The 13,506-nt window shown below is 41.8% G+C and overlaps 1 protein-coding gene and 1 pseudogene across 8 annotated transcripts in view; one reads left to right on the forward strand and one right to left on the reverse strand.

Moving 5' to 3' along the window:
* Positions 1-13,506, forward strand: part of LOC132618594 (uncharacterized) — a 64,573-nt gene that overhangs the window by 21,533 nt on the left and 29,534 nt on the right. For 4 of the 8 annotated variants that reach the window (XR_009574201.1, XR_009574202.1, XR_009574200.1 and 1 more), the window contains exons 7-9: positions 8,895-8,966; positions 9,096-9,191; positions 9,361-9,606. Coding sequence is in view for 2 of the 8 variants with exons in the window: in XM_060333626.1 (XP_060189609.1) it covers positions 8,895-8,966; positions 9,096-9,191; positions 9,361-9,606 (414 nt within the window). In the remaining 6 variants the exon portion in view is untranslated. Of the gene's footprint in view, positions 1-8,894; positions 8,967-9,095; positions 9,192-9,360; positions 9,607-9,701; positions 9,849-13,506 lie in introns of those variants that run through there. The other 4 variants (XR_009574204.1, XR_009574203.1, XM_060333627.1 and 1 more) reach the window with 4 other exon arrangements.
* Positions 901-1,640, reverse strand: LOC132617352 (uncharacterized; annotated as a pseudogene).

Here is a 13,506-nt window from a genome sequence, read left to right on the forward strand (position 1 = left end):
GAGCAGGCAAAATTTATACGACTAAAAGACCGGAAATGGGCTATTGGAGGTACCAACTCCAAGTAAATAAAACCTGTTCACCATCGAGAAACCTCTGTTCTCCGCCGGAAAACACTGTTCACTGGCCGGAATCACTGTTCACCTACCTGTGCAGAAACTGCCCGGAAACCTACTGGTGGAGGTTTTCCGGTCGCAGGGTAGAAGAGAGAGGAAAAGAGGAAAGAAAAAAAAAAAGGAGAAGGAAAGAGAAGAGAGAGAGCTGGCCGGCCGGTGGTCGTCGTCACCGGTCGCCGGTGACCGCTTGGGGTGGCTGGTTTGGGGGTGGGTGGGGTGGGGGTTGGGGGGGAAGGGGGGAGGAGGAGGAACTTACCGTTGTTGAGGAGAGGAGAGAGAAGAGAGAAAATGCCGCTTGGGGTGGCTGCCAAACATGACCACTAAATATTCAATCTGAAATGTTAATATTTAAACATAAACTAATACTTAGGAATTTAAAAGTTAATATTTTCACTTACCAGGAGATCTTGTTGTTCTAGATCTTTTTTGCAATCGGAAGGCCAAATTGTTGTTCAGCTTTAGTGTACTGTACAGTGGTATCTCTGACATAATCTTGTCTTGTACTTCAGTGCTTGGAACCAATTTTTCAATACAAGCATACAACCCATCTGTTACTTCTCTACAATTTTCAGTAGCTGGATTTTGATAGAAGAACTCTGGATTTAGATAATGTCCAGCTGCATGTAATGGATGATGCAATTGGCATTGCCATATTTCATCAATAATCTTAAAGATATCTTTGTACTCTGCAATATTCCCTTCAAATTCCTTTGCAATAGCCTCCTTAGCTCGATCCATGGCTTCATAATTGTACCCCATTGCGGGTTTTTTCTCATTATCAGCTAATCACAACACTTTAACTAGAGGCCCCATTATTTTCAAAATATACAGAACCTGGTTCCAGAATGTTGTCATCAAGACGGTATGAGTTACACTTTTTCCCTTTGGTAACTTAGACCATCTACTAATCACCCATTTGTCTGATGTAAACATTGCTAGCAAATTAGTTTTTTGACAATGCAACCGTTGCAAAGTCAGAAAACTTGTCGCAAATCGAGTAATCCAACATTTGACCAACTCTTTATTTTTTGTGAAATCTCTCATCATATTTAAGACTCCTGAGTGCCCGTAAATGAAACCGACAAGGGCGATTGCTCTTTGAAGGGTCTTCTTAATGTTTAGAATCTTCCCTATGTCTTCCAACATAAGATCTATACAATGGGCTGCACACGGCGTCCATTATATGTGTCTTCTTTTTCTCTGTAAGAGCTGACCTATAGAAATAAAAGTAAATTGAATGTTAAAAATTAGAAATCAGAACTTTGATCGATATTAGAAAGTAAAACATAAAACTTAAACATTTAAAGCAATAAATTCTTACCAGCCAACACAAAGTTGCTACCATTATCACTTATAACCTGAACCACATTCTGCTCTCCAACGTGCTCCCCGTATCTATCAAGCAATTCACATAATTTCTCTCCGGTCTTAACAAATGAGGAAGCATCTATCGACTCCATAAACACTGTTCCATACAGAGAATTCACCAAAAAGTTTATCAAAGTTCTTTGTTTTCTATCTGACATTCTGACCATCCATCCGCCATAATGGAACATCCATACTTCAGCTATTCTTCTCTATGTTTGTTTATAATCTCATTGGTCAACTCAACCTCCTTCCTAAGTAACGAAACCCTTAATTCGTGGTAACTTGGAGGCTTCAAGTTTGGACCATACCTTTCTACAGCCTCAATTGCTTCCTTTAAACTTTTTGAGCGAGCAACATTGAATGGGATCCCATTATCGTAAAAGAAGCGAGCAACTTTTCGAATTGTCATTGCTCTTGCTTCTTTATCACATGAATCTTTGATATTTGTTTGCCTAAGTGTTCCTTGCTTGTGTAGAAACACATCCATGGGTCCCTTTCCTTTGGCCAATTTCTTACTAGAGCTACTGGGAAAGCTTTCTCCACCTCTTTTCTTATGAAGGATCTCTTGGACTTCATCTTCTCCACCAAGATCGTCTTGATAATCAAACTCATTAAGTCCAGAAAATTCATTAGAATAGACTTCCTTTCTTAATTGTTTCTCCTCCATGTAATTTCTCAATTCATCTCTAACCTCCTGTGGGCATTTTAAACACTTTGCTGCATTCCTAAAGTTCCCAATCAAATGTTGTTTTGCCCTATTAATTCCACCCTTGGTTGTTTTGCCACCACAATTGCATGTGACTCTTGTAGTGTCATTAGGATCCTTCAAATGACTATATTTCCAGCCAGGATCCCTTCGATCGCCTTTGGACAAGTCCTCTGCCATCTCTAATTTTGAAAAAAATAATAATATATATAATGCATCTTGCAATTAATTATAATTTGTAAATAATAATACATAACAAGAACATAAAGCAGGACAGTCCTTTGTCATTTTTAATTCTGAAATAAAATTTACAAGTCACATGCAATGCATTTTGCATGCAATTATAATTTTTAAATAATAATATACAACAAAAATGTAAGGTAGACAGATCCTCTAACATTTGAATTTTGAAATAAAATAAAAAATAATATATGACATTTTGCATGTAATTATAATTGTTAAATAATTATATGCAACAAGAATATAAAGTGAACACCACTGGGGTCCACCATTATGACATGACTTCTAAGAAAATGCTGTATCTTTATCCTCTCTTAAGTCTCTTTACTGGTGGTGTTACATATATAGCATGAATCATCAAACAAGGACAAGTGTCCCATTTAATTCTACAAATTTTCTACAAAGGCAAAAAGATTAAATAAAGAAATTAAGCACCAAATCCATTTCTTTCCACCATACCAGTGATCCACCTTACCCGAAAAAAAATAGCAAAAAACCAAATAAAAAAGGTCAACTCAGTAAAATACACATATTTTAATGGAGATTTTTTTTGTCTATATATCTCTTATTAGTAAGAACGAATAAAAAGAATAAAAGAATGAGTAGAATAGAGAGAGGCATACATAAAGGAGAAGAGACAAAGAAACAGAGAAGAGTAGAACCTGTGATGGAGGCTTGTACCGTTTTAGTTGTCCAAGGGTTGATCGATTTTGTCTTATCCTGTTGTGCTTCAACTCCTCTGCCTTCTTATAATTCCATCCTTTTTTTTTTTGGGAACTCTAATTTACTGCCTCTCTACCCGTAAAGGTTGAGGTAAGGTTTGCGTACACTCTACCCTGCCCAGACCCCATCCGGTGGGATTATATTGGGCATGTTGTTGTCTAATTTAATCCCTTAGGGAACTTATTATAATTTAAAAAAAGAAATTTTAAAGGGCCTCTCACATGCGCCTCGCTTGAGGTCACGCGGAGAGCCAAAATGTTTGTGCGCCTCGCTTTTGCGCTTAGGTAAAGTCAATCAATCATAGCAAGTATAAGTCAAATATGGCTATCATAGCCCACATAAGCAACAACAATACCAACCTAAGTGAATTTATCACCATAACCAATGCCCGAAGGCTCAACATACTTTCATCGCAGTCACTAAGGTGGGACCCCATCACGCCCAATACCCCTTCAGAATTTATAAACTATATGCGTCCTCCAATCGGAGTCTAAAGAGTAAACCGTAACCTACCTCAAAGCCGAACAGGAGGCACAGATCCTCAAGCAGGAGCCTTTCCGTAGATACACTTCCGAACGATCAAAGTCCATCCAATGAAGATTCTACGTTAAAACACAAATTCGTAGATACACTGCTATCCTTCTAATCGGAACCCAAAAGGAACCCAAAATAGTCAAACCCGAGTCCCAAGGGCAAAACTGGAACTTTTGTTTAGAAATAGATTACCCATAGCCTAATTAGTCTAAATCCAAAAAGTCGTGCAAAACTAATCATGGATTCACCACCACTACCACCACCACCACCAACAACAACCCAGTGAAATCCCACAACGTGGGATCTGGGGAGGGTAGAGTGTACGCAGACCTTACTCGTACCAAGGTAGGACGGCTGTTTCCGAAAGACCCTCGGCTCAATAAAAAGCATAAAAAGAGGTCAGATAAGGCTAAGAGATTCAAAGCGATATGGAAATGAAATAACGCAAGCGACACACATAACATAGGATAATCAAAGCACAGGAAGTAACAGATAATAGCAGAAATCAGAGCACAAGAAATTACACTGCGATAATGCGACTACTAATAAGAAAGGATAACGAGACTATCTACTAGCCTTCTACCTTAATCTGGGTCCTCCAAACCCTCCTATCTAAGGTCATGTCCTCGGTAAGCTGTAACTGCGCCATGTCGTGTCTAATTACCTCTCCCCAATACTTCTTCGGCCTACCCCTACCTCGTCTGAAACCATCCATGGCCAACCTCTCACACCTCCGCACTGGGGCATCTGTGTCTCTCCTCTTCACATGCCCAAACCATCTCAATCTCGCTTCTTGCATCTTGTCTTCCACCGAGGCCACTCCCACCTTGTCCCGAATATCCTCATTCCTAATTCTGTCACTCCTGGTGTGGCCACACATCCATCTCAACATTCTCATCTCGACAACTTTCATCTTTTGAACGTGAGAGATCTTAACTGGCCAACACTCCGCCCCATACAACATAGTCGGTCTAACTACCACTTTGTAGAACTTGCCCTTAAGTTGTGGTGGCACCTTCTTGTCACATAGCACTCCGGAAGCAAGCCTCCATTTCATCCACCCTGTCCCAATACGATGTGTGACATCATCGTCAATCTCCCCGCTGCCTTGCATAATAGACCCAAGATACTTGAAACTACTTTTCTTCTGGATGCCTGGGTACCAAGCCTCACTTCCAAGCCAGCCTCCTGAGGTGCCTCACTGAACTTACACTCTAAGTACTCTGTCTTGGTCCTACTCAGCGTAAACCCTTTAGACTTTAGAGTATGTCTCCAACCCTCCAGCTTAGTGTTAACTCCGCTATGAGTCTCGTCGATCAGGACCATGTCATCCGCGGAAAGCATACACCATGGCACCTCACTTTGAATTTGCCGCGTCAATCCATCCATTACCAAGGCAAATAAAAACGGACTAAGATCTGATCCTTGATGCAACCCCATCACAACTGGAAAGTGCTCTGAGTCTCCTCTTACTGTCCTTACCCTGGTTTTGGCTCTCTCATACATGTCCTGATCACCCTAATGTACGCCACAGGTACACCTTGAGCCTCCGGGCATCTCCATAGGATCTCTCTTGGAACTTTGTCATAAGCCTTTTCTAGGTCGATGAATACCATGTGTAAGTCCCTCTTTCTCTCCCTATACTGCTCCACCAGTCTCCTCACAAGATGGATGGCTTCTGTAGTTGAGCGTCCCGGCATGAATCCGAACTGGTTCTCTGAAATAGACACGCTTCTCCTCACCCTCATCTCCACCACCCTTTCCCACACTTTCATAGTATGGCTTAGCAGCTTGATACCTCTATAGTTGTTGCAACTCGGGATATCTCCCTTGTTCTTATATAGAGGGATCATTACACTCGACCTCCATTCTTCGGGCATCATTGCCGTCTTAAAGATGACATTAAACAACCTAGTCAGCCACTCCAAAACTGCCGGGCTCGCGCTCTTCCAAAATTCCCCAGGAATCTCGTTAGGTCCTGTCGCTCTTCCCCTGCGCATCCTACGAACAACACCTTTAACCCCCTCAACCTTAATACTCCTTCAATACCCAAAATCGTGACGCCTTCCTGTATGTTCTAAATCTCCCAACGCAATGTCTCTGTCCCTTTCTTCATTCAAGAGTTTGTAGAAGTATGACTGTCATCTCCGTCTAATGAGATTCTCCTCTACCAATACTTTGCCATGCTCGTCCTTGATGCACTTCACTTGATTCACATCACGTGCTTTTCTCTCCCTCACCTTGGCTAGCCTGAACAATTTATGATCCCCTCCTTTCTCTTCTAGTTCAGCATAAAGGCGTTCAAAAGCTGCCGTTTTTGCCGTCGAAACTGCCAACTTCGCCTCCTTCCTCGCCATCTTATAAAGTTCGCTATTCGTCCACTTCTCCACCTCATCCTTGCTTTCTATCAACTTCGCATACGCCATCTTCTGTGCTTCCACCTTCCCTTGAACTTCTCCATTCCACCACCCGTCCCCTCGATGCTGACCACGACTACCTGTCGAGACCCCCAACACTTCCCTTGCTACCACCCTAATCCAACTAGCCGTCCTATCCCACATACTGGTCGCATCCCCACTACTATCCCAGGCCCTCATATCCTTCAATTTCTCTCTCATCTCCAGGGCACTAGTCGTGGACAAACTCCCCCATCTGATCCTAGGTCGGTCATCCATGACCCTCTTCTTCCTCGTCATCTTGATCCCTAAATCCATCATCAAGAGCTTATGTCGGGTTGTAAGATAGTCGCTCGGAATGACCTTATAGTCTTTGCACAGACCTTTATCATCCTTCCTAAGGAGTAAAAAGTCTATCTGAGTCTTAGCCACCGAACTATGGAAGGTTACCAAGTGCTCCTCCTTCTTTGTGAAACTCGAATTGGCTATCACCAACCCAAAAGCTCTTGCAAAATCCAAAAAGGAGACTCCTTCTCCATTCCTGTCCCCGAAGCCAAAGCCTCCATGCACATCATCATAACCTCTTGAAATAGGCCCGATGTGCCCATTGAAATCACCTCCCACGAATAGCTTCTCAGTAGGGGTATGCCTCCCACTGACAGGTCCAAATCCTCCCAAAAACGCCTCTTCTCCTCCTCGCCTAAGCTCGCTTGCGGCGCATATGCACTAATAATGTTCAAAGTGAGCCCTTCAACGACCACCTTAATCGACATCATCCTATCAGTGGCTCTCCTAACCTCTACCACCTGATCCCTAAATTCACTATCTACTAAAATGCCCACCCCATTTCTATACTTCGACCTACCAGAGAACCACAACTTATACCCGTCTACCTCCTTAGCTTTAGGACCTACCCATTTGGTCTCTTGGACACAAGCTATATTAATCTTCCTCTTCTTAAGAATCTTAACTAGCTCTATGGACTTCCCCGTTAACGTCCCAATGTTCCAAGAACCTACTCTCAACCTAGACGCTCCTTTAACCCACTTACCCCTCCTAACCCTCGCTCCCGTCCCCGAACGAGAACATGACCCTAGTCCACCATCACTAACCAAAGCCACGAAAACGAGTATGAACTAATAAATTATTCAAAGGTCTAAAGTCAGCAAAATGTAACTACAAGTGTATGGACAAATAATGGATATGGCAACCGGAGGTACCAACTCCAGTTGAACTGAACTTGGCCGCCGCCGGAAAACACTCTTCAACGTCCGAGTTACTGTTCACTGCCGGAATAATGTTCACAAAGACCTGAAAGGGAGAGGAGAAGAGAAGAGGGGGGAAAAAGAAAAAAAGAACAAGAAAAGAAAAAAGAAAAAAAAAGGAGAGAGAAAGAGAGGGCTGGCCGGAAAAAGTCGCCGGCGATGGCGCAGCGGTATTCTGGCAGCGCTAGAAGCAGATAAAAAAAAGGGGAAAAAAGGAGAAGAGAAGAAGAAGAGGAGAAGAAGAAAAGGGAAAAGAGAAAAAGGTAAATCTGGCCGGAAAAGTGGCCGGCATTACCTGGTTGCCGGCGTCACCTGAACAGTGATGAGGTATGGTCGCCGGACGGGGTGGCGGGTGGGGGGGGGGGAGGGAGGGAGCAGATCTTACCGTTGGGAGAGCAGAAGAGAGAGAAAGCAGAGGAGAGAACTTAAAAGTCCATGGATTGACCACCAATTTATCAAAAATTCCCAATCTCAAGCTGGGGCTAAAACCCCCAATTTTCCCATCTCAAATCATGGTTTAACTACTAATTAATGGTAGGAGCTAAGAGATATTATCAAAGTAATGATTACATTCTTACCCCAACCTTAGACGAGCAAATCCCACTTGAAATCTCTCCAAACCGAGCTCTAGGACTTGAAATATGGAAATGGGGAAATGTTTTCGAGGTTGGGGACTTAAATCACTTTTTGCCCGACCCTTCTTCGCGAACGCGAGCCAAGCCTTGCGATCACGGCCCTGACCCGGCCCAACCATCGCGAAATTGACAAGGGCATCAATGCCCTTGTCTCGACCCGACCCAGTCCCATTCCCCTTCGTGAACGTGACAGAGGGCTTGCGATCGCATTGACCACCCTGGTCAACTCCCGCGATCGCGGCCCCTCCTTTGCAAACGCAAAGAAGGAAACCAACAACTGAATTCTGGTGTTCCCCGATCTTGGTTTCGAAACCCGACCCCCCCCCCCCCCCCCCCCCCCCCGGGGGACACAAACCAAATATGCATTCCAGTCATAAAACATGGTACGAATCTGCTCGCGAACTCAAATTTCCCAACAGAGGTCGTCTAGACCCAGTGTTGACCGAGGTCAACTCTTAATCTTAACTAGTTTTCAAGTAGTGACCCAAATCTCACCCGAACACCTCGAGACTTGAACCAACTATTTGACTAAGTCAAAAATCACATTCTGGACCTAACGGAACTATTGGAATTTGATTCTGGATATGTTTACCCAAAAGTCATTGGTCAAAGTTTTTCACAAAACCGAAACCTAAGAACTCAAAACTAGGATTTCCTCCTCCGATACTAATCCGATCGCCTCGATCACCGCGCAACCCATCCCCGCAAGTCAAATACGCCAAAATAAAGCTAATGGAAGGGTCGTTTGGGCAAAAATGAGTAAAATCTTCAAAATGACCTAATGGGTCGTTACAACTTTTAGTCACAGCTGCGTCTTGTGATGCTACAGTAGAATGAGTAACAAAATTTTCTTAAGTTGAATGTGCTAAATCATCTTTTGATGCATGGGATCTTTATTATTGTTTTACTACAGGTGAGACAGGCGATAGTTGGAAGCCATGGTCTTGATGTGCAGTTCATTGGATTGAACTTTCTGGAATCTTTGGTACATTACACATGCGATATCTTATAACTTTCACAAGAAAGCCATTACTACAATTTTACATTTACTGTCAATTTATTGGGTAAAATCAAATTCAATGTTCAGTTGAAATTTGTTCTGCATCTCTTTCAGGTATCTGAATTTTCACCATCTACTTCAACTGCTATGGCTCTTCCTAGGGAGTTTCATGAGCAGTGCCGAGTGTCTTTTGAGTTAGAATATCTAAAGGTTAGTCAGTCGCCATCTGCACTGATGTTTTTTTCTTACTTCCATACAGCTTGGATCAGCCTCCCCTCCCTCCCACACCTCAGTTTGCAGTTTCTTCATTTTCACTAATTTAATATGGTTCAAAAGGGTTCTTTGTTCCTTGTTTTTCTTGGCTATTTCCAATGTGCAGTTGTTTTACTGCTGGGCACAAGATGCTGCTGTTAGTGTCTCCAATAAAATAGCTGAATCTGATTCTGCCATTCCTGAAGTTAAAGTTTGTACAACAGCATTGCGTCTGATGCTTCAGATCCTCAACTGGGACTTTAAATGTGTTGCAAATGTGCCCGACAATGCAAAACGAGCCATCGACATTTTCTCTGCTGGGGTAAGGGATGATCTAAGCTCTCCTAAGAGGACTGAGTGTAACCTAGTGCAGGTAATAAACTAACTTTGCACCAGTGACTTTTTTGTATGAATGAAATAGAAAGAACAAAGAGTCATTCATCTTCTTGTTGTTTCCACAAACTGCAGTTTTGTTGGTGTTGTAGCGGAGAGTGACTAAACACTTTCACAAGTGCAGCGTAAACAAAAGGACAAAAAATAGAAGTAGTCTAATGCAGGCAGCCTGGTTAACTTGGACCCCCAGACCTTCACATGTAAACTTCGATCTTATACCCAGTGCGTTCTCAGCCTAGAAAAAGCGTCTATCCGGCACCTTCTATTTGTCAAGCAAAATATCCATTGAAATTAATGTATTTTCTCGGTCCTTGTTACATGAGATGCTTCCTTTGAAAATTATGCATGTACTTGGAGTTGGTTGATCCTAATTACATGAGAGGCTTAGTACGACTACCAGCTTGGTTGAGAAAATGTTATATATCCATGTCCTTGATTCGTTACATTATATATAGGAAGAACAATGGAGCTGACTCATTTGTTTCTGCGCTGTCATTTGTATGATGAGTCTTGTGGCAGGGATGTTCAGAACATAGAATCTTTTGAGGAAACTTTCTTAGCTCCATCTTTGTTTGGTTAGACTAGTCATCAATTTGATGCAGAAACCTATGTTGCTCGGACTCTTCACTTTCGGTGCGGCACCCGTGTTGATACGACATGGATGTGGGTGTGGGATCCGTACTGGATTTGGTCAACCAATTTGGGTACTTTGACCAAAATCGAGGGAGAAACTCCGGACATATTCAATGATTTATGTAATCAAAACAAAAGCTATGGTGAGATTGAAGAAAATGGAATACCTTGTATATAGAAATTTCTATGTTGCTCCTTTTCCTTTTATCTCCTCCCGAGATTCTCCTCTTGATCAATATTTTCTCCTCAAGTTTTCCACATAATATCTCATAATTTAAGTTTTATAACTTATTTTTAGATATTTGAATTATTTTAGTCAAATCCCCGCACCCGTATCCATACCTGGATCTTTATCCCCGAATCTTAAAATTTAGATCGTGAAGGATCCGACCTCTAGATCCGCATCCGTATCGGACACCCGCACCCGAGTCTGAGTAACTTAGGCAGAAACACAAGATCAAGTCTTGAAACCCCCAAATTGAGTATAATCAGTTCAGGAACACAAGAACAAGAATCAAGAACTGGAACAATGAAGCAATAAAGGGTAGGAGTTGTACACATATCCAAGTAATTGAAACTTAGACCCTAGCCTAAACAGGAAAACGCATACTAAATCATTGGTTTGGAAAGAAACGAAGAACTAATCTGGCACAAAGAACAAAGATTAAACCTAAGTTTAAGGAAGATGTCATGAAGACCATGGAAAATTTTCATTCAAGGGAATATTTTGAAAAGAATTTCAATGCAACATACCGTATCTCTATTCTAATGAAGAATGGGGCAAAGGCGCTGTGGGACTTCAAACCTATCAAAGGTTTGGTAGGTAGTTTGTATATGATAATCTCCAAAGTGGAGATTATCATACACAAGCTACCTACCAATAAATATGGGGAAATGGACAACTAGAGATGTCACTGTGCCTTTTGGGTGCGGATTGTGGAGGAATATATTGAAGGAATGGGATGATTTTAGTGCAAATATCTCATTCAAGGTAGGAAATGGAAGGGGGGTAAATTTTTGGGGTCATAAGTGGTGCGGGGATAACTTACTGAATATTGATTTTTAGAGCTTGTTCAATATATCATGTCAAGGAGACTTGTTGGTCCAAAAAATTAGAGGGATACAAGGTGGAGAGAATTTTTGGGATTTGAGAGTTAGAAGGGACTTCCGCGATTGGGAGGTGACTGAGTTTCAAAGATTGTTGGCCCTTCTACATAGGCAAGTCAATCCATTTGATGAGCCTAATGCTTTGTGGTGGGGTTTGGGGAATAATGGTGTTTTCTCTGTTAAATCTTTCTAAGAGAAACTTTTGGTTAGGGAGGAGGATGTGTTTCCATGTGATGCAATATTGGATACCACAGGTGCTTGGGAAGGTGTGTTTTTTTCTCTTGGCTAGGTGCTGGAGAGGTGATCTTGATGGTGAAAAATCTTAGGAAGCGGAAGGTTCTGTGTTAGCTGGTGTTACATGTGCAAGGAGACAGGCGAGGACTTGAATCATCTTCCTCTACATTGTGGTTTTACCATGAGGTTATGGTGAGATATGCTTCGGTGGTTCGGAACTTGTTGGGCTATGCCAAGAACGGGGAAAGATTTGATGTTTTGTTGGAGCAGGAGGAGCAGGAGGAGCAGGAGAAGACGTAAGGCATGTAATGTGGTTCCTCTTGCAATGTGTGTGGTTTGGAGAGAGAGAAATAAGAGAGCTTTCAATGAAGTAGAGTCGAGTTTTAGTCAGTTGCGGAGTAGCCTTCGGTCTTATATTTTCTTTTGGTGCACCCATAAAGTTCCTAGTTGTATAGAAGAATGGGTGGATTTATTTAGAGAATCATATTTTGTAGATTCTTTACCTTTTGGTATAATCCTTGTATACAGTCTATTTTGTGGCCATGTAAATAAATAAATACCTTTACCTGATCAAAAAAAGATAAATCTCCAAAGTGCTAACAGAGAAATCTAAAATAGTGGTTCACCAGCTGGTGTATAGACATCAAATGGTATTCATCAAAGGAAGGCAGATAGTTGATGCCTCTTTGATTGCAAATGAATGTGTGGACTCCAGATTATAGGGAAAACATGGATTCTACGCAAGCTTGATAGGCCGGACTCATGATTAAAGGAAAAAATAGGGATTCTATGAAGCTTGATAGACCAGGAATTTCCTTATTAACATTCTGAAGGGCATGTGTTTTGGAGAGAGATGGGTTAACTAGATGAAATTTTGTATTAGCACAGTAAGATTCTCCTTCTTGATCAATGGGTCACCTGTAGGATTTTTTCTTTCACATAGAGGGCTGAGTCGACGAGATTCTTTGTCTCTCTCTCTTAAAATTATTGCAATGGAAAGCCAAACAAAAAGGTTGGTTGCCAGGTTTCAAGGTTGCAAAGAGGAGAGGGGAAGGGCTGAAAATCAGGCATCTGCTATATGCTAGGCATCTGCTATATGCTGATGATACTCTAGTTTTCTGTAATGCTCAACTTAGGAATTTAAGACTCATTTTGACACTTTTTGAAGCCATATCTAGTATCTGTGTAAGAGTTCTATCTGTTAGTAAGTGAAGTGTCTGATATGCATATCTAACAACACTTGGGGGCTCTGAAGTACCCTACCTACTAAGTTCCTGGGTATGCCACTGGGAGGAAAGAGCAAATTTCTGGAGATATGGAATAAGGTGTTGAAAAAATGTGAAAAAATTAGCAAGATGGAAAGTCATTCTTTGGGTGGTAGGATCGTCAGTGGCAATAGTATTCTTGATGCACTTCCTGCATATAGCCAAGTAGGCCTTGTTATTATCAATGAAACCTTTTACTTGATAAAAAAAGATATAGTACTGATTGATGAGCGAGTATCTGTTGGTTCATAATGGCTTATTTACCTTAATTGTTTTCATTTTCATAGTTATTTATAGCAGTTAATTCTCCTTTTACCATGACTTTCTTGCTTTGTTATTCCTTGCTTTCATATTGTTTTCGATACGCTTGATCATATCTAACCTTTTGTCTTGTCTTGTCTTTCTTTCTCTCCTCTCTTGAGCCGAGGGTCTTTCGGAAACAGCCGCCCTACCTTTCAAGGTGGGGGTTAGGTCTGCGTACACTCTACCCTCCCCAGACCGCACATAGTGGGATTATACTGGGCTTGTTGTTGTTGTTGTTGTACTGATTGATGAGATGAGACGCAAGGCTGGAGGTTTGGAGACAGACCCTAGAGGTAAAAGGTTTCAAGTTGAGCAGGACCAAAACTGAATACTAGGAG

Source organism: Lycium barbarum, chromosome 11 (assembly GCF_019175385.1).
Source record: "Lycium barbarum isolate Lr01 chromosome 11, ASM1917538v2, whole genome shotgun sequence".
In the NCBI taxonomy this organism is placed as follows: domain Eukaryota; kingdom Viridiplantae; phylum Streptophyta; class Magnoliopsida; order Solanales; family Solanaceae; genus Lycium; species Lycium barbarum.